The sequence below is a fragment of the Bos indicus x Bos taurus genome, chromosome 13 (assembly GCF_003369695.1).
Source record: "Bos indicus x Bos taurus breed Angus x Brahman F1 hybrid chromosome 13, Bos_hybrid_MaternalHap_v2.0, whole genome shotgun sequence".
NCBI classification, from domain to species: Eukaryota; Metazoa; Chordata; class Mammalia; order Artiodactyla; family Bovidae; genus Bos; species Bos indicus x Bos taurus.
In genome coordinates this window covers 45,114,127-45,134,123 of record NC_040088.1, presented here as the reverse complement: position 1 = coordinate 45,134,123, position 19,997 = coordinate 45,114,127, and the positions used below count along the sequence as shown (strand labels likewise).

The window sequence follows — 19,997 nt, the reverse complement described above, 5'->3', positions numbered from 1 at the left end:
AAACCAATGTTTTACAACCCCCACACCAGTTACAACTGATTAAGACTGCTAAAAGCAGTGCGGTGGGTGAACTTTTTTACAGTCTCCAAGTGTATCTTTCAAATAATTATGAAAGATGTAATAAAACTTCAGAGGTGGAAATCTGGCGGACACCACCTCAAGGCTCAGTGACGGACAATGGGGCAGATGGACCCTTATGAACAGGCCTGTCCTGTGAATGAGGATGAGAAGAGAGGCCAGGACAGCGCCAGGCAACTACCACACCACCCCAAAGCTGGGCTGCAGCCCGGCGCACTGGGCCTGTTTCCCCCAGAATCACTCCACAGACAGGAGAGCATGGATTATTTTATTGGATGCTTTATAAAACGTCCAAGCACACACATACTGTGCCCCCACCAGGAAGGGAGGGGTTCACATTAGTTGTTCTTATACCTTCAGGATAAGCCTCTCCCCACAAATATTTGTATCCCAGCTACAAAAATGGAGTTGCAAAGGGTATATATAAAGATATGATATTTTTCTTGCTCTTGTTATAGTACAAACAACTGAAGGTGACTACCGATCTGTGAGAGTAAGAAAGGGGAAAATCACTTGACAAAGGGATGGAATGTCTGTCACCTGCAACAAGTAGCTGACTCATCTGCTATTAACAGGCACCTACCCTAAATTACAGGGACCCGAGCACATGAAACTGGAGATGACATGTGCAGGGCCCCTGCTGATTACACTCGCTCCAGAACCCCTTCTTCATTACTACAAATTAGAGGAGAACCCAGTACTTAAGATTCTACCCACTGAGGTATTAACTGCATCAAGATTAGTTATGTCCAAGGAGCATGCAATAGAAATATTTTTAAACCAACATGGTTAAGTGTTAAGATCTTTAGAAATCAAAATATGTATTCACATAATTTTAAACTGAAGTCAAGATAAATCAAATCAATCTTCTGTGGTAATGATTTAAGTGCAAGTGATGCGGGCTTTCTTCACATTCAGTCCTTCACTCAGTTGTTCTTGAACAGGTCGATGCAGCTTTGCAGGAGGGACACATTGTTCTGGAAGAAAGGAATCCAGTGAATGCTCCAGACCTCGCACCTCAAGTCAGCTGAGCTCAGGCCTCAGACCCACGGACGTCTGGGCTGGTGCTTGTTTTTCACGCAGTGACACCTGAACCACAAGTCCCCTTGCCTGGTCACTGCTCTCAGCACCCCCAGCCCACGCCCACCCTAGGTCTGCTCCCACTGTAGCCACGCCAATCCCGCTGATGTGGCTGAACCTACACGTGATATAAATGAGAGGTCAAAGGCCTTGGAAAGACTGGATAAAAAGTTGCTAAAAATCAGTTGTGGGTGAGATTACAAATGATAAATATTCACATAGGACTTGGCGGGATATGTTTTACAAAGTTCTCACTTTAAAGGAATTCAAATAACTTAGAATACTCAGGACATTATGTATAAATGACACATAGACGATACTTTAAAACTCCAATTTAGAAGGTCAGATACAGTAGGACTTAAAGAACCAAGTGAGGAAACATCTCTGCTGTGATCAAAATAAAGGAATTCAACACACACACAAATGTCCAGTCTCCCTGCTTTAACCAGTGCAGATGAGCAGTGACACTGACCCAACCGCCCTGGACCAGACAGCACCCTAGGGGGTCAGGATCAGCTGCACCCAGGAACCACCCAAAGAGCTTTGGGCGTGGGCACAAAAACCCTGAAGAGCTCGAGTAGGACTCTAACGTGCTCCAGCACTGAGAACCACTGCTCTCCATCTCTTCTGGGCTAAATTATCCTACACACATTACATACATGAGGACGTTTTTCTTCCTTTTTAAACCAAAAAGGAATTAGTATCAGAAGTCTAAGGTTAGTAAATTGGCAAACTTAAGCTTGCAATTGCTATGATGGCTGCTTACAAATTACTAGGACAAGCCCTCCACAGCATGGCCCACAGGGCGTCAGGAGGGAAGCAGGGTAACTGCCACCAAGAATGCTCTTCTCACAAAGCAGCTTTTCATCAAGACTACACTTCAGATTTTTGGTTTGCAGTGGAAAAAAATACTCCATCAAGTGGCTCTCACCCACCCACAGGGGATTAAGCCACAAAGCCAGCCCCCACTGCATGACGATACTGGAATAGTGAATTGGGAAGTTAATTTGAAAAACACCCTCCAAAGCTGACTCGTGTGAAGATAAGACTTACCCTGGCATGCTTTATTTCCAGTTCAGACATTTCAATTAGATTCTTCCTGAACGCTGCCACTCTCTTCCGTTTGAAATTGATCAGCTCTACAAAAGAAAGATTACCAAGAAAAACTGAGCAATTTCCATCTTTAACTTCCATACCTCATTTTCACAAACAAAATGATCTCCAGAGCTCTGGTTCCCACCACACCTCACCTTTCACTTCTCTGCCATCGGTACACACACCTGACATGGAAACTGTCCCTGAACACCTGGGGTTTCCTGAGCTGAGCTGCTTGGCCTTTTCCCTCCAGGATGCAGTGTGTGTGGGGAGTGGGCGGGGAGAGGGTGGGCCGCACAGACTTGCAGCAAGGGTCTTTTTATGGATTATTTTAAACTTCCTTTGATCAAATCCCCCTCAGCCTCAGGGGGTGCTGAAGGTCCGAGAAGCAAACTCACCCTTTCGGACCTTATCTACACAGCACTGAGTAGAAAAGAAATGTCATGTTAAGAGCCACGTAAAAAACTCAGAAACATACTGACGTTGACAGTAGTTCAGATATTAATCAGGCTGGTCATGCAGAGTGTCATTATAAGCTCTCCTCCTTCCCTCCAGGACCAGACAGAACTCAATAGACACCCATCCGTCTCCCAAGACGCCTGCCCACTGTGCTGTGCTTGTCCAACAGCTCCCATCTAGTCAGCCACAACTTGAGAGCCTCAACCTAGGGCCATGAGGCTAAGAGCCACTCATCTTCGTATCCTAGAGGACACTGCACTTTTACAGGCAGTACATCCAGGCTTATCAAATGCCATCAGCACAAACCTTCCGCAATAGAGTTCGGCCTAAATTGGCACCATTTAAAGAAAAACACAAAAATTATCAAAGCCACTAACTCTGGTCTATATAATTACCTGAGATTTCAATGTGGTAGCTTTGAAGTCTCCTTTTTCCTTATACATTTAAATTAGCTATTTTTTTTAAGCTAAAATTTTACTTTAAGTAGACTGCAAGGAGATCCAACCAGTCCATTCTGAAGGGGATCAGCCCTGGGATTTCTTTGGAAGGAATGATGCTAAAGCTGAAACTCCAGTACTTTGGCCACCTCATGCGAAGAGTTGACTCACTGGAAAAGACTCTGATGCTGGGAGGGATTGGGGGCAGGAGGAGAAGGGGACGACAGAGGATGAGATGGCTGGATGGCATCACCAACTCGATGGACGTTGAGTCTGAGTGAACTCCGGGAGGTGGTGATGGACAGGGAGGCCTGGCGTGCTGTGATTCATGGGGTCGCAGAGTCGGACACGACTGAGTGACTGAATTGAACTGAACTGAACTGAGAGAGGAGGAGGTGACTCTCCAAAAGAAATCCCAAGGGCAGCCACATGGGCGTGTCCACAGGCCATGAGCAGAGATTCTGCACAGAGGAGCCCAGTTCCTCCCAGGGAGGGCCCCATGGTCCTGGCCAGACTCAGCCAAAACAAAGGAGCAGAACCCTCCAGATCCACAGAGGAGGGGAACATTCTGAGAGAACAGTCTTATGATGAGATATGGGTTTCACATGGAAACCTAGAGTTTTGAAGGGAGAGGGTGTCTTGAGGATGAATCAAGTACACAATCCACCATAACGTACATTCACATTCTGTAAGACCACAGTCCTCAACTTTTGCTCTGCTATGTTCCATGGCCCCTAAGAGTTTCACGGTACTGAGATCCCCTATGGAAAAGGCCACCTATTACACTCATATTTAATGGAAATGGTATGCCATCTCCCAATAAAGTTATAAAACTATATTTTATCTTCTTATTTTTGACATGTGGAATCTAAGTTTCCTGACCAGGGATTAAACCTGTTCCCCCCGTATTATAAGTGTGGCGTCTTAACCACTGGATCACCAGGGAAGTCCTAAATTATTTTAAAAAGCCCATTATCCAGGAATGGTAGAGGGTAAGAAAGAACCGTGGAGATGGACCAGAACTGAGTCACTATCATGGACTCATGATCCCTGGGGAGTAGGTGTGTATGCACACACCCTGACACTTCCTCACCGTCAGTGGAAGGGTCTAGAAGCACCGCCCCAGAAGCAATGTACACAGAGAGTACTCAATATGGGCTCCTGGAAGAGATGGTGATTTTCAGCGCTGGAGTAGAAGTCTAAGACTAAAACAGAGTATCTAAACGCTCAAAAATATGGGGGTGTCATAGGACACGCCAGCTTAAAGGCATGCCCATAGGCTCACTCTGGACGGTAGAAACACCAAAATAGCTTAATACACTGAAAAACTTTAAAACTTCTGGAAAATAGGAATCCAGACATTCTAGTAAAAATGATTTTAAAAATTAAGGGAGAGAAAGGAAAGCTGGAGTGCAGGAGAGACAACTGCCTCGGCTACATCCGGGAGGAAGGGCGATGCCTGGTCTCATCAGCGGCTCGCAGGAAAAAAAAGTCAAGTACACAGTGGACAAACCCCTGACTGTGTCATCAAAACACACAGATATGAGGGGATGATGGATTCAACATATCCTCAAATGTGATGCCCTCGAAAGGACACAATTACACAGCATCCAGAACCCAATCGTGAGGAGATAGACCAAACAAAAGTAAGGGACATCTATTAATATTTGTAAAAAGAAATTGGTCTTCCAAAAGACAACGTGATTTAAAAAAAACCAACCAAACAAACAAACAAAAAACCAAACTAAACCTGAAATGTGTTCCTTCTAGATTAAGGGAGATTTTAGAGTGAAAACTAAATGCAACCCACATTGGTAACTGTATTGCAGAAACATAGCCAAGTTTTTACAGATAAAACGACTAAGGATATAACTTAATCTCAAACAGTTAAAAAACAAACAAACAAACCACCCAGATATGTTTATAAAATCACACAAGTAGGAACTCATGAACGTGTGCAGGTGACATAGAGGACATGTGCGCATCTTCTGCACCATTTGGACAACTTCTCTCTGTAAACTTTTTAAATTGTTTCCCAATAAAAAGTGAAAGTAGGGACTTTCCTGGAGGTCCAGTGGGTTAAGAATCGGCACTGCAATGGTGGGGCTATGAGTTGGATCCCTGGTCAGGGAACAAGGATCCCATGTGCCAAGGAGCAACGAAGCCAGCCAGCGTGCCACAACTAGAGTCCACGCACAGCAACGAAATTATCTCACATCCTGCAAAGATGATCTGACAAAGCTAATAAAAATATTTTTTAAAAAGATAGCAAAAAGAAAGAAGAGGCCTCACTCACCATCTTTTGCAGATTCAGAGAGTTGTTCAAACTTCTGGCAGCATTCCTGCTGGTGCGCCTCGGCCAGCTTGACATCTTTGCTCTTTAACCGGGCCTTATCCAACGCTTTATTTGAATTCTCATAGTCGATGAGGGCTTTGGTGCGTCGGTATAAGAGATCCTAGAAGGCAAATCGACAGACATGATATACGGTAGTTAAACCTATACTGAAAAATCTCTAGAACAGAACAGGAAGACCAGCTAAAGTCTCTAAGAACCAGACAAGTACCTTGGTTTACTGCCTGAAAGGTCAGATGGCAGCCACCTCATGTACTTCCACCCCTTAAGATCTCAACATGAGGCAGGGAAGGGCAATTAATTAATGCAATGTTGAGTCTTCCCAGACTTCTCTACACGCATCAAGAGAAGGAACCAAACAGTGATGACCACAGGGTTACTTCCCAAAAGAAAACATGTCAAAAGACTAATCGCTTAAAATAAAACTAAACTATGGGGAAAAGAATTTCAACTTCCTGATGACCTTTCCCCATTAGCTTAAAATTTTATGCTGCCTAATTTAGTACATTTCATATAAAAATCGTATCAACAACCTCAGATATGCAGATAATAATACCACTCTAATGGCAGAAAGTGAAGAGTAACTAAAGAGTCTCTTGATAAGGGTGAAAGAAAGGGAAAAAGTTAGCTTAAAACTCATTCAAAAAAAAAAAAAGATCCTGGCATCCAGTTCCCAGCACTTCATGGCAAATAGATGGGGAAAAAGTGGAAACACTGACAAATTTTGTTTTCTTGGGCTCCAAAATCACTAGACATGAGTGCAGCCACAAAATTAAAACATACTTGCTCTATGGAAGAAAAGCTATGATGAACTTAGCATATTAAAAAACAGAGACACCACTTTGCCATGGTTTTTCATCTATGGTCATATATAGATTTGAGAGTTGGACCATAAAGAAAGCTGAGAGCCAAAGAATTGATACTAACTGTGGCGCTGGATAAGACTCTTGAGAGTCCCATGGACAGCAAGGAGATCAAACCAGTCAATTCTAAAGGAAGTCAACTCTGAACATTCACTGGAAGGACTGATGCTGAAGCTCCAATACTTTGGCCACCTGAGGTGAACAGCCAACTCAATGGAAAAGACCCCGATGCTGGGAAAGACTGGGGACAGAAGTGGGCCACAGAGGATAGATGGTTGGATGGCATCACAGATTCAATGGACATGAGTTTGAGCAACAGACAAATTTGAGATAGTGAAGGACAGGAAAACCTGGTGTGCAGTTCATGGGGTCGGTCGCAAAGAGTTGGACATGACTTAGTGACTGAAAGATGACATAAATAAAAATAATTTAAACATGTAGTCAGGACAGTGTAGACAGTGGAGATTACGTGTTCCATTCCCAAATGTCACTCTGCTTACATCTTGCTTTTGGTTAAGCAATGCTTCATGACTCAAAGGATGCAGTGACAACTACAATTCAATAAAAGATAACAAACCCCAAAGCCCTTCCTGCCTCACAAAGAGCCCCTTAGGTGTATGTCCACTTATGTCCCCATCCAGCAGCATATTAACTTCCCAAACTCTTATCTGTCTGTATTAACTCCCCAAACACTTATTGGCACCAGCCCTCCTCCTCCAGGGCCCTGAAGAACACACATTAAGGACTTGGTATCACACCTAAGAAGGCACGTCACTGAGAAGATCTGAACCTGGGGGACCCACGCACCCTCAGAGTAGGACGAAGGAACTGAGAGACTAACTTCCACAAACACCTGATGCACAGAAGACCCAGCCTGAGCTCCCCTCCCGAGCAGTGAGCGCCCAGCCAGTGAGCTCCTGCTCAGGACCGGTGCCCTCAGGCCAATGACATGCCTTCCCAAACTCTTTGTCTTTGCACTCCTTGCCCCCAAATACAGCCCACTCCAGACCTTCAATGCAATCTCCTGTGGCTTCCCATGCGGCATGCAATTTCTCTGCTCTTCCTGAATAAACTGGCGCTTGCCTCAGTTTACTTCTTTATTTAGGGTGACATCACTTACATGAATGATCCTAACAAATTCCCATCTCCCTTCATTTCTAACCCAGAGAATACACTTGCATCACCAGGCCTTGTTTGGGAGGAGCCCTCACCTTGGCAGCCTCTATGTTGAGCATGTAGTATCGCAGGAGCTCCGTCAGCTTTAAGTCTTCATCTGAGGAGACTCGACTCTCCACTTTCTGTTAAAAAACAAAACAAAAGGCCACCATCATCTAAGAAGAAATCTACAGATTATGAAATGTCTACTATGAAGACCAATGTAAAAATCCTTACCCTAAGTTTTTCAAACAGCTCAGCCACCTTCAACAGGTACCTGCAAATATACACGATTCTGACTTAAGGTCTTAAATATACTACCACCCACTAGACCAGGCCTAGTAGAACAGGCATTCCATGGTAACAGCTGAGCAGTGGCTCTAGGACCCAGCCCCACCCTGAATGGACCCTAGAATCCAGATGCTCAAGCTCCTGATATATATAATACATGTACACCCTCTTATATATGTTAAATCATCTTTAGATTACTTCCTGTGCCTGATAAAATGTAAATGGATACAAACAGTTTTAAGTACAATGTAAATGCTATGCAAATAGTGGCTGATGTGCAGCAAATTCAAGTTTCACTTTTTGGAACTTTCTAAAAAATGTTTTTCTATCTGCAGTTTCTTCTAGCTTGCAGATGCAGAACCCATGGATATGGAGGGGGCCAACTGTACCATCTCATACCAGAAATAACCTGAATAGAGACGCTGAAAAACCTCACTCAGTGACAACTCCAAATCAAATTAATCAAATCACCTGGTGGTTCAGGTGATAGAAATCGGCCTGCCCACACAGGAGACAATCCCTGGTCTGGGAGGACTCCACATGCTGTGAAAGGGAAACCAAGCCTGTGTGCCCAACTACTGAGGCTGCATGCCTAGAGCCCTGAGCTCCGCAACAAAAAGTCCACGCACCATAATGAGAACAGCCCCAGAGCAGTCAAAAATTAACTTAAAAAAAAAAAACCCACAAAACAGACACATTTATGTCTGACAGCAATCAAGTCCTTGACAACAGCTGCCACACTTGGTACAGAAGTGCCCTGAATTCCCTATAGACGGCTTAGAAGTACTCCTGTTTGGAGGGTGTATAAAATGCATGCTGGAGACCATCCACCTTCGATGGGCTTGTACTCAGGACAGAATTGAACTATGCAGCCCTTATCCATTATACTCTTAATTGCACAACAGTTTTCAATTAGGGGATGAGAGAAAATGTCTCCCAACAAAAACTTACTTCTTGATGACTGTAGGCTCCTCTAAAGCCAGGCTATGCAAGCAGGCTGCGGTGTGGATATAATCATCTGCGACATCTGTGGAACAAGGGCAGTCCTTTCATGTGAACAGAGCTGGCACTTGAGCAGAGGTAGGGGGCTAGTGGGTGAGTGCACTCACTTTTATGAGATCTGGTCATCCTGTCAGCCTTTGCACAGGAATCCTTGATCCTGTTGTAATAGTTGATGAGGAAAGTCTTCTCTTGCTCAAAAAAGTCATCTACCTCCTAAAAGGGAAGGCAAAAAAGTTTCAAAAAAGCAAAACTTCTACGTACGAGTATATATTTTATATTTTAAAAATAAGCTTGGGCATAAGAAACTTAACCTGTAAGGACCAGCGAAACTTAAATTATTTTTTAAATTAACATTTCACACCAGGGATTAGCCAAAGTGAAAGGCTGGCAAGAAACATCAAGAGAACCATTTTGAAGAGCCATTTAGCACAGCCCAGTAAAGCTTGCTGACCTCCTGAGGCAATTCCACTAAAGTGGTGGTCCAGCTAGGTGGGTTGCTACCTTGTCTCAGATACCTGCATTTCTGAAACATGGCCTAGGATGCAATACTGGCATCTGGGGGGCACTGACCAGGGATGCCGAACACCCCTACTATAGACAGGTATCAGCACACCTTCACCGCCACCCAGAGACAGCCCCAGAGCTTCCAAACTTCTGACCAGGCCTGTGTTACCCACCTCCTAGTCTCCTTACTCAAGACCACAAGTGGCAAAGTCAGACACCAGACAGTAACTGAGGAGCAAAGAAATAAACCACACCTAGGCTGCTACTGAGAAACCTGGACATCTATTTATGTTCCAGAACAGCACTGTCCAGCAGAAGTAACGTGAGCCAAATGTGCCACTTAGAACTTTCTACTTAGCAGCCACAGTATAAAAAGAAACAGGTAAAATTATTTCTCATGTTTTATGTTTTCTTCATTACTAAAGGCCTACAAATCCAGTGTGTAAACAAAACAGAAACCTCAGTCCCTGCACTACACCAGGGCACAGCACCAGTCAGGCGCTCAACTCCACACAAGGCTGGGGCTACAGGGACAGTGCAGCTGTGGAGACAGCCAAGACTGGTCACGTAGCTTATTTTCTTAAGGATAACTGAGTGTCATTTCCTTAGAGAAAAGGAGACAACAAAAACCAAAGAGTGAGGCTCTCATCCCTTCTCCTGGGAAAGAACAGGTATTTTGGGAAAATGAGCCAAAGTTCAGTAAGTTGATAAAAATAACCAAAACTTGAAAATATTTCCATTTTGAGAAGCTAATACCATTTGTTTCACAAATACCTATTCTGAAGAAAGAAAAGGTCACCTATTCACACAAAGAGAATTTTCTTAAACAGCTAAAGGCCACTTACCTTAACTCCTGAAAAAAGAACTTCATCAGCACTTTTCACCACACTTTTAAAAAAGCCACCAAACATCTCTTTAGTATTTTTCCGCCTGACACTTAGCTGAAAAGAAATTCAAAATAATTAATGGTACATATATTTTCTATCAAGTTCTGAACACATCCCAAGTAACGTAAGCACACCCAAGCCACCTTTAACCCCACTGTAACCATATCTAAAAAATCAAACAAAACTAAACCTAAGGGCAGGTGATAATTCTGACTCAGGAGGTATTCTGAAAAACTATCTATGTACCAAGTCTTGTGTGTGCATGCTTAGTCATGTCTGACTTTTCGACCCCATGGACTATAGCCCACCAGGTTCCCCTGTCCATGGAATTTTCCAAGCAAGATACTTAAGTGGGCTACCATCTTCTACTCCAGGGGATCTTCCTGGCCCAGAGTCTCTTGCATATTCTATGACTCTGGAGACACTTTGAAAAACTATCTAGGCATCAAGTCTTAGTGCCCTTAAATTCTGGGTAGAATTGTTGTTATGCTATTATTCACTGGTTAAAGACTATGAGGAAATTTGTAAGTCAGTGCTTGTCTCATATATAATAAAGAAAAAGAATGTATTCTTTTAAGGCAACCATATGTCCCCTTTCGATGAAAAAAACTAGGATCAACTTTCAAATAACCCCAAAATTAACTGAAGGGGAAAAGGGAAATCCAACTTTGAAAGTCAACTTTTCAGAAAATATGTATTTTTTTGTACATTGCAATTAAGATTGTGGAATTAAAATGACTTACATCTTGATCATATTCCAAAAACACGTGGAAGTTGCGGTCTTTACTGAGAACAGGGTGGGAGGAGAGCCGCTGGAGAAAGACTTCGTGCGAAGACACCGTCTTCTTGAAGACAGCAAGGTACTCCCTGCAACACAGGGCACACGCGCCGCTCAGCCCCCCGCCCAGCACCACTCCCGGGACGCCAGCGCTGCCCCACAGCTACACACACCACCTGAACCGGCCCCGAGCAGCCTGGCGTAATGCAGTATCCAGTTAGGTGATGAGGCAGCTCTCATTTGGGAATCTGTGGAATAGCCATGGAAGCGGAAGGAGCCGGCAATGGCACCCCACTGCAGGGCTCTTGCCCGGAGAATCCCAGGGACGGGGGAGCCTGGTGGGCTGAAGTCCATGGGGTCGCAGAGTCAGACACGACTGAAGCGACTTAGCAGCAGCAGCATGGAAGGGGAAGTGACATAACCAGAGTTGATGGACACACCTGTCAAGCCCAAACCCACGTGCAATTACAGCACACAACAATGGCTTCTTTAAAACCATGACAGTCCTTTAATTTTGCAGCCATGTACACAGCCATGTGTCTAACAAAGCTGGGAACTATCAGAAATTACAAAGTGGCTTTATCTCAACCTACACACTCTACGCTCAACAGCAGAAGACCAAGTCTGCAAGTTTGGTGCTCTATCCTCAGAGCTGCCCATGCGGGCCTGGCAGGAGTGTGAGCCCGGGCCTAGCTCACCTGGGCCTGTGGCAGCATATTGGCAAAAACTGCTGAAATGGACCCCAATGAATAGGAGGAGGGCAAGAGGAAGGAGCAAGAGGATAGTTTGTGCAAGCCTCCAACTATGGCATAAAGAATCCATGTTTGTTGCAAAGAATTACAATCAGATTAAAATAAGCTTCTTGCAGACCTGGACTTCTTTCAAGCCATCAATGTAGCCATTGTTAGAATGCTTCCTTGTTAACAGCATTTGCTACAACCTAATTTCAACTGTATTTCCAGTAAACAAACGTCAGGGAAGAAAGCTTTTGTACATTACAGTCAAAGGTTTAGTTCTTCACTTTGCCGGACCAACATTCCATGACTAACATTGTTTGCAAAGAGAAAAATTAGTCTATCCAGTATCACCAGGTGGTTCAGTTGCTAAGTCGTCTCCAACTCATGGACTGTACGTAGCCTGTCAGGCCTCCTCTGTCCCTGGGATTCTCCAGGCAAGAATACTGGCATCAGTTGCCATTTCCTTCTCCAAGTATCACCAGGGAATCGTCTACAGACCAGGCCCCCACACCCCCATGCAACTCACTGACAGTAGCCACGCAAGTCATTAACTGCTACACTTGAAAACCTTAGCTGGCAGATTCTCTTTGCTGTACAACAGTCATTTTTCTCCTCAGAAGACAGGGCCCCATCAAGGAAAGTCACTTACGCTTCTAGCTCTTGCTTCATCTTGGCAAATTCTTCTTTTGTCATTGACCCTTCACCCTCTCCCAGCTTCTGCATCTTCTCTCGAGGGCCATCGAAGTCGGGCTTGGTCGGCGCTGGCGGGATCTGCAGGCAAGGCACTGACTTCCTGAGCATCCTCACCCCACAGGAGGCGGGGGAAGGGGGGCTCTCTGAACGTCAACTGTGCTTCTTCTTACCCTCGTTCCTTTTGGCCATTTAAAAAAGAAGGGTCCTTCCTACAACTGGGCACTCACTTCGACATCTGTTCAGTTAACAACTTAATTTATAAGGCAAACTGTATATCCTGCTGCAACTATCTAATTGATATATTACAACCAAGGCTAAAATAAAACCAATGAAGACGCAGCATCCAGGTAATAACCTCTGGACTTACAAGGAATTTTTTTATTCCAGGACAAAAAATTCTAATTTTGCATGAAGATTCTTAAAACATAAGCTTCAGTACTGATTTTGTTCAGTACTGATTCAGTACTATCTGGCCAGATTCTTGGCCTGGCAGGTCAAGCCACATTTCTCTGTCCTTTAAAATCAGCTAAGTCTCTTTCTGTAGCCAGGCATCAACTCTCCACAGCTGAGCACAAAGACAACTGCCTTCTCAGCAGACTACACACACCAACCACCACCACCACCACCAGGAATCAATTCAACCTGACGGCTGAAAGGAAATGCCACACCCAAAAGTAGACAAGACGGTACACCATGGAACTGCTTACCCTCTTAGACTGTAGACTATAAAACTGTGCTTCTAACAGTGTTTTCACTTACTTTAGACTTTACCAGTAACAGCTAACATATACTCTAGTTGACAGATGAACTCAGACTATTTTCACAACCCACGGGTAAATCTCTCACAACAAAATGAACAGCAAAGTATTAGATACTTGCTTCGATAATTATCTGATTATTCAAAATGTACTTACAATAAGCCCAGCATAGTCTGTAGTTTCAATAAGAGTGTCATGTAGCCACACAAAGTCTTCATGTTGCCTTGTAACAGAAAACTCTGGGCTCTGAAATGTGGGCAGTGTGGTCTGTCAAGAAAAAACAAAGTGACAGTTAACTACCATTTTCTGAAAAAGTGGTTTGGGTTTCATGCAGTGCACAATGGGAAAAATGCACAATAAATCATCTGGTTTTTAAGAGATCTAATAAAGAACAAAGTGGCAACACACGACCTCCCTACCACCAGGAAAGTCAGAGCTAAGATTCAATGTGTTCTTCAAGGAATTCTAGTCACACAGCTCCACCTTTCAGGTCAACTCAGACAGATACACGCACACTGCCTCCTGAGGAACAGGTATGCTAATCACGCACCAGGGCAGCAGAGAAACCCACGAGGGAGAGGACCTCAGGGACACACATGTGCTGGGGAGGCACCCGCCAAGGGCTCTCGCTCAAATGTCCTGCCTCACACTGTGCCTACGCCACTTTATCTAGACCTGTACCTCAGACCCTCACCTGTAAGATGGCCATCAGAAAAAATCATAATGGAAATCACGTCCAGAAAATCAGGTCCGTGTAACCCCTTTAAAACAGTGCCCGGCCTAAGACAAGCACGGAGTACACTTAACTAGCATGGAAGGAGAAAGGCTAAAAATGTTCCTGAAAGGGCTCTGAGAAGTTAAACTTTCTGTAGTTTTCAGACTGGCATAGTGCTTTTGTCAAATGAGAAACCTGGAGAAGAATTAACACAACATGGTAAATCATTTACACTTGAAAATAAAATTTTTAAAATTTGGAGAAAAAGTCTTGAATCATAATAGGTTGGGTGATGGCCAAGAACTGAGCAAAGATGGGAAAAGCAAGCATTTGCCATGCATGCAAATTAGAAACAAAGGTGGAGCTGTGCAGGACTGGTGTGCTTCCCAGGCAGAGCACAAGCCACACTCACACCAGCAGAGTGGGCCCCAGGCTCCCCCACAGTGCACAGGGCTGTAATAGGAGCCGGTATCTGATGGAGAGGGAGGAGGGGCCTCACCCAGGAGCGCTACCTTCAGCAGCACTTCGGCTCACACCCACTGCAGCACAGATGTGACCTGGCGCTGCTTTCACTGCTGAGGTCATTCTGTCACTTACCTTGGTGTGCACTGTAAATTTGACTTTATCTCTCTCACTGAGTGCGTCAGGTATGTCAATCTGAAGCGAGGGGTCAACATTCAGGTCCACTGACACAGATCTCAGCTGAAATACATTTTTTAGCTATTAGTCTCAAGTCCACTTTAGTCCTAAAAAGCATCCATCCAAAAATGGGGAGCCAGTAATAACTTTTAGCAATCTATCCATGACCATTTAGAACAAAGTCAGGTGAGGTATCTATTTGCAACTGTGGGGACAACTGCTCTTAAGTGCATGGGTGGGTCCAGTGAATTCCTATAATCTGAAAACAGCAACTATATGATTCTGATATCATGTACATTACATACTTTGTGTGAAAAATACATTTAACCAGATACTTAAAGAACTGTACTAAGAAGGCTTAAAATAGATAAAAATGAAGTTGTGAACTTCCTACATACATGCCCAAATTACAAAAACATTCAAGAGGTGTTAAAAGTTAGAGGCTGGGATAACTTAGAGACAGAAGGTACAAAGAACAGTTATGTGGTGTGAGGTCTTGGATGGAGAGAAAAATCCACTCCAGCGTGGACCTATGTATATTCAAGGACTGTCTCAAGGATACAAGAGATCTAGAACAGGAGATGAACTGTAAAAACCAACAAAGCCATAAACTATCAGAATTCCACTGTGATTACATATAAATAAAGCAGAAGCGTGAGCACTACTATGGAAACAAAAGTACCTGATTTTTGAGAGCTGGAAATTCAAGAGGAAAATAATACTCAACTCCAATTTTGCCAGTTTAAAAAGAATTCTTTAAAGAAGTGTATTTTTTGGGGGAAAGTGGCTAAATGGTTTCCCTTAAAAAAAAAAAAATTCCTACTGAATCTAAAATATGGTAAAGTCTTTCATTCTTATGACAGATAGGCTGACAGTGGATCTGAAGGCCTGTCAGATGAGAAATTGCATGGATTAAGCATCTCATCCCTCCCCAGGCCCACAACTGTAAGCTAGAGCTGAAGGGAGGCTGCCAGGACACTCTGGGTTACTGAACACAGGAAGATGGAGTGCCAAGTGGAGACTGGACCTAAGAACTAAGATGAGGGAACAGGGAATCCCAAGTATTTCCCTCTGAATTCTTTTCTTCAAAATAAAACCACCAAAGACAGAAAAATTGGTTCCATCAGGTATAAAAAGATTAAATATATTTTCTAAAAATGTATGGGATTACTTCTTACTTCTTTGTAGTATCTCAGGAAGAGTCAATACGTCCCATTTTCCTTCAGCACTGTAACTAAGAAAAAATTTTGATTGCAATAGCCAGAGTTAGCCTTATAACAACAGCTTTCCTAGCTAGAAGAACTAAGCCTCATGTTCTTGCCACCAGAATTGATTTTAACATCAGGTATTTGTGAGACCACAACATACTTAACAGTTCCTGCCATGTCAACCTAAACATGTATTTCAAATAAATTCTTGATGACACCTATGAAATATTTGCTTGTTTGGCTTAATTTTCACATGTCCATTTATGAAATCTCTGCAAACAAAGATAAAGCTTCCAGGTCAGGGATACTTCATTTCATCAGAGCTGCGACTCTGGCTCTTGACACATTTCTGATAAAGCCTCCCTCCTGATAATTCATGACTGGGCAAATACAGTATTCAGAAAGACCTCACAACACATACACAACTCACAACAGTCTGACTGCAGAGAGTACTGGCCACCCGCCTGATCTTATGTTTCTATGTATCAGAATTGGTACATGAATAAAGCTGGTCTGGTTAATGGTGGAAAGAAAGGGCAGACCCGGGGCCAGGACTAAGGAGCATTTTCCTGAGCTCAGCAACAAGGGCCACGTTTCCTGAGACTCTGCTGCCTTGAGGTCACAAATCCTGGCTTCCTCTCAATTTCTGAACATGCTGACAATTCCGTCTAAGTGCCAAGCCCCATAAGCCAGCAAGCACCACCGGCACTGCCTCTGGAATTAGGGCTGGAGCACCCAGGCGGATGTACATGGGCTCATCACAGCAGGAATCAAAGCTGCAATGGGCTTCAAAGGTGAACGCTGAGGTCGGCCCTGTTCCCATACCTCCAACCTCACAGGTAACCCCAGACTTTTCAGTTTTCCTATCTTCCTTTCTGGTCAGCAAAGCTATTTCATTTTTTACTGTGAGATAGGGTGATAAGGACACAAAATTAACAGAGTCCATTCAAGGTTGGAAAGACTGCACCTTAAGAAGACATCAAGCACCCAGCTTCTTCTCCAGCTGTCATCACCACAAAACAGAGTCCGAACAATCTCACCCCTCAACATGATATAACACCCTTCTCCCACAGACAAAACAATCAACAATTTTTAAAAAAACTCACAACAGATAACATGAAAAGTTTGCATTTGGGCCTTAAAGAATTGTCTGAAAAGTTAGGTGCAAAATTCTGAGTATGCAAACCCTCACCAACTCAAAAACCACCCCTATTCACAAGTCAAAGGAACTTCCTTGTACTGTAGCTCTCCAGACAAGGAAGAGATAAATCACAGAGGAGTAAAAAGTTGTGAAATGTTTCAAGCTTCTAAGTCAGCACTGTATCCTCACTCCGGAAGTATCCAGTGTGATTAAAAGCTCAGCACTCCTTCTGATCCGTCAACAGAGTCCACACCCCATAGTCCTATGCCACAGTACCTGCTAAATACATAAACCAACAGGGTGGAGAGTACAGGAGCAGGTGGCACGCCTCCGCACAAAGCCCCTACTCACCACCTGTCCCCTAGTTTCAGCAAGCATCCCCAGGCTGCCTCAGCCCCTGGACACTGTGTGAAAGGAGACTTCAGAACCAAGTCTAACCTTAAGCATGTTAATTTTGGTTTTCATCCCCTTAGGCCACTTGTGAGAACCAAATTTAAAACTTATTTACTCTATGTGGAAGGCAAGTTTAAAAAAAGACTTTCTTTTGCAGATTTCTACAGAAACCACTGCATCACATACCAAGTTTTAGGTGGAATTTCAGTCCCCAAAATACTTATCACATTAACCCTGATAGTAAGGACTACAGTGATCTTTGTGAGAAAAACAGGGAGTAAACAAGCATTTCATTTGGAAAACAAAATTGTAACTGTTTTAAGAAATCTGGGGGGCCTCCCTAATGGTCCAGTGGTTACCAGTTGGTGCTTCCACTATGGGGTGTGCAGATTTGCTCCCTGGTCAGGGAATGAAGATCTCACGTGCCTCGTGACCCCCCAGAAAGGGAATCTGAATGCTTGATAAGAGAACTTGAAAAGGAGAAAAAACTAAAACCAAACCCCCGTGCACTCCCCTCACCTGTTCATCAGAGCTGGGGCACCTGACACTGGCCAAAGGATGGTCTGCAGAGTTCTGAGCTGATACACAGGGTCCGGATCTCGCACTTGACTCACTTTGGTACAAGGCCAAGTTAACACCATCTACAAAAACCCCCTCTTCAAAAGGTGAAGAGGTTCAGAGATGGCAAAGAGTACCTCTGCGGCTGGACAACACACAAAGCTCGATTCAGAAATTCAGAACCTTAGGTGGAAGATAAAGTATAATAAACGTTACCACTGGCTACAGACTCCAGTTTACACTACTGCCATAGGGCCAAATGACAAAAAAAAAAAAGTGAACAAGAAACCATCTCCACGGTGACTCTCATCTGCCAGAATGAGGTCTAGCTGAACATTACTTAAATCTAACCAGTTTTGTATACATGCAAGAAATTGAATATGCCAGCCCCGGAATTTCCAGCTTAACGTGAACGTTACACGGAAATTGCCACAGGCAGAGGAAAGCCTGTCTTTCACATTGAAGTGCCTCTCCCTTCTCCAGTCCCAGAGCAGAAAGCACCCGGCAAGCACGGGCTACACCAGGTTCTTCCCGTCAAACTGACGCTCTCTGAAGGATGTTCCTTTGCTATACCTTCACCTGACTGCCGAACATACGGAAGACCCCTACTGGGGACAGGACCAAAACAACAGATCACCCATTGTAAGCAACATGGAGCCATTATTTCAGCTGGAAAGTGAGGGATGCCATGCCCAGTCCAATTCGCTTTAGTAAGGAAATAAATCCAAAAACGCTCTGCTGCAGAAAATCCAAATTACTGGATTTGCAGCAATTTCTGAAAGCAGATTCACATGATGCATACTTATGAAACATACATTGCTCTGTTACTGTTTCAGCTCACAGGAAGGAAGTGTTCTGTAAGAAATTCCAGTATCACATCTATCTTTCTCTGAATTTCTCTTTATGGTTCAAGTTCTCCTGCCCTGAAGCTAACTGAAACCTGTCTGTGTTCTATGCCAGCTTACCCCTGGAGAACCAGTACATGAAAAACTGAACTGTGAGCAACACAAGAGCTCTGCCCTTCCAGGTAGCACTGTATCTGTGGTTTATTTCCTCCCTCCACTACTGTCTCTCCCCTCCCTGTAATTCCAACCCTGCCAATATCGTACCTCAGTCTTCAAGGAACACAGAACCAAAGACTTCCAGAAGATCTGTCTACTCACAAACATAACAGCTACGGAAAGTCCCTAATTAAAAACTAGGTAAAGAGCTGCAGCAAGTGATCAGATTTCCACCACTCATCTTGGTGAGATGAGCCCACAGGGACCCATCCCTGCTGACACCAGCCATTCTTACCGGTAGTCCACCAACACACAAGCCGTCCACAGTAGAACACAGCAGACTGCAGGGCATTTGGCAACCACGTAACCCAGAGTTCCCAGAACAGGAACCCAGGCTTGGAAGAAGGTCAGTGCAGCGCACTCAGCGAATGGATAAACTGAATCATCATTTCACAAGGCTGCAAGCCCATGAGCTAGTCAGATGCCAAGATGGAACCAAAGAGATTAAGATGAATCCATTGGCTAAGATGAAATTCATTGAGAAATCCATCTAATTACAAGATACCTGGATTATTTTCAAGAGTTCACACGGTGAAAGGCTGAACTACAAGATCTATAAACATCTCCTAGCACAGAAATTCTATTGAGAATCAACATACCACTGCTACAGAGGATGTAGCTGCCACACACGTGCATACGCGCACACACACAGACTAGTTTCTTCCTTTCACAGCTGCTGCCGCTAAGCAGCTTCAGTCGTGTCCAACTCTGTGCGACCCCACAGACGGCAGCCCACCAGGCTCCCCCATCCCTGGGATTCTCTAGGCAAGAACACTGGAGTGGATTCCATTTCCTCCTCCAATGCATGAAAGTGAAAAGTGAAAGTGAAGTCGCTCAGTTGTGTCCGACCCTCAGTGACCCCATGAACTGTAGCCTACCAGGCTCCTCTGTCCATGGGATTTTCCAGGCAAGAGTACTTGAGTGGCTAAAACTCTTCATCTACTGCTTCCCTGATAGCTCAACTGGTAAAGTATCCGCCTGCAATGCAGGAGAGCCCGGTTCGATTCCTGAGTTGGGAAGATCCACTGCAGAAGGGATAGACTACCTACTCCACTATTCTTGGGCTTCCCTGGTGGCTCAGCTGGTAAAGAATGTGACTGCAATGTGGGAGA

General features: G+C 44.2%; 1 protein-coding gene and 1 non-coding gene across 4 annotated transcripts in view; both read right to left on the bottom strand.

Annotated features, from left to right (window-relative positions):
• Positions 1 to 328: 328 nt before the first annotated feature.
• Positions 329 to 19,997, bottom strand: part of SNX5 (sorting nexin 5) — a 25,105-nt gene continuing 5,436 nt past the window's right edge. For all 3 annotated transcript variants that reach the window (XM_027559661.1, XM_027559662.1, XM_027559664.1), the window contains 12 exons: positions 14,483 to 14,587; positions 13,327 to 13,437; positions 12,369 to 12,490; positions 10,948 to 11,071; positions 10,163 to 10,258; positions 8,921 to 9,026; positions 8,763 to 8,838; positions 7,758 to 7,797; positions 7,577 to 7,663; positions 5,446 to 5,605; positions 2,212 to 2,297; positions 329 to 1,055 (listed from right to left, as the gene is read on the bottom strand). In XM_027559661.1, coding sequence (XP_027415462.1) covers positions 1,005 to 1,055; positions 2,212 to 2,297; positions 5,446 to 5,605; positions 7,577 to 7,663; positions 7,758 to 7,797; positions 8,763 to 8,838; positions 8,921 to 9,026; positions 10,163 to 10,258; positions 10,948 to 11,071; positions 12,369 to 12,490; positions 13,327 to 13,437; positions 14,483 to 14,587 — 1,164 coding nt within the window. In that variant the 3' untranslated portion in view covers positions 329 to 1,004. The remainder of the gene's footprint in view (positions 1,056 to 2,211; positions 2,298 to 5,445; positions 5,606 to 7,576; positions 7,664 to 7,757; positions 7,798 to 8,762; positions 8,839 to 8,920; positions 9,027 to 10,162; positions 10,259 to 10,947; positions 11,072 to 12,368; positions 12,491 to 13,326; positions 13,438 to 14,482; positions 14,588 to 19,997) is intronic.
• On the bottom strand, positions 19,044 to 19,279 carry LOC113903747. Its single transcript, XR_003514288.1, has one exon. It is a non-coding gene; the product is annotated as a small nucleolar RNA SNORD17 (small nucleolar RNA).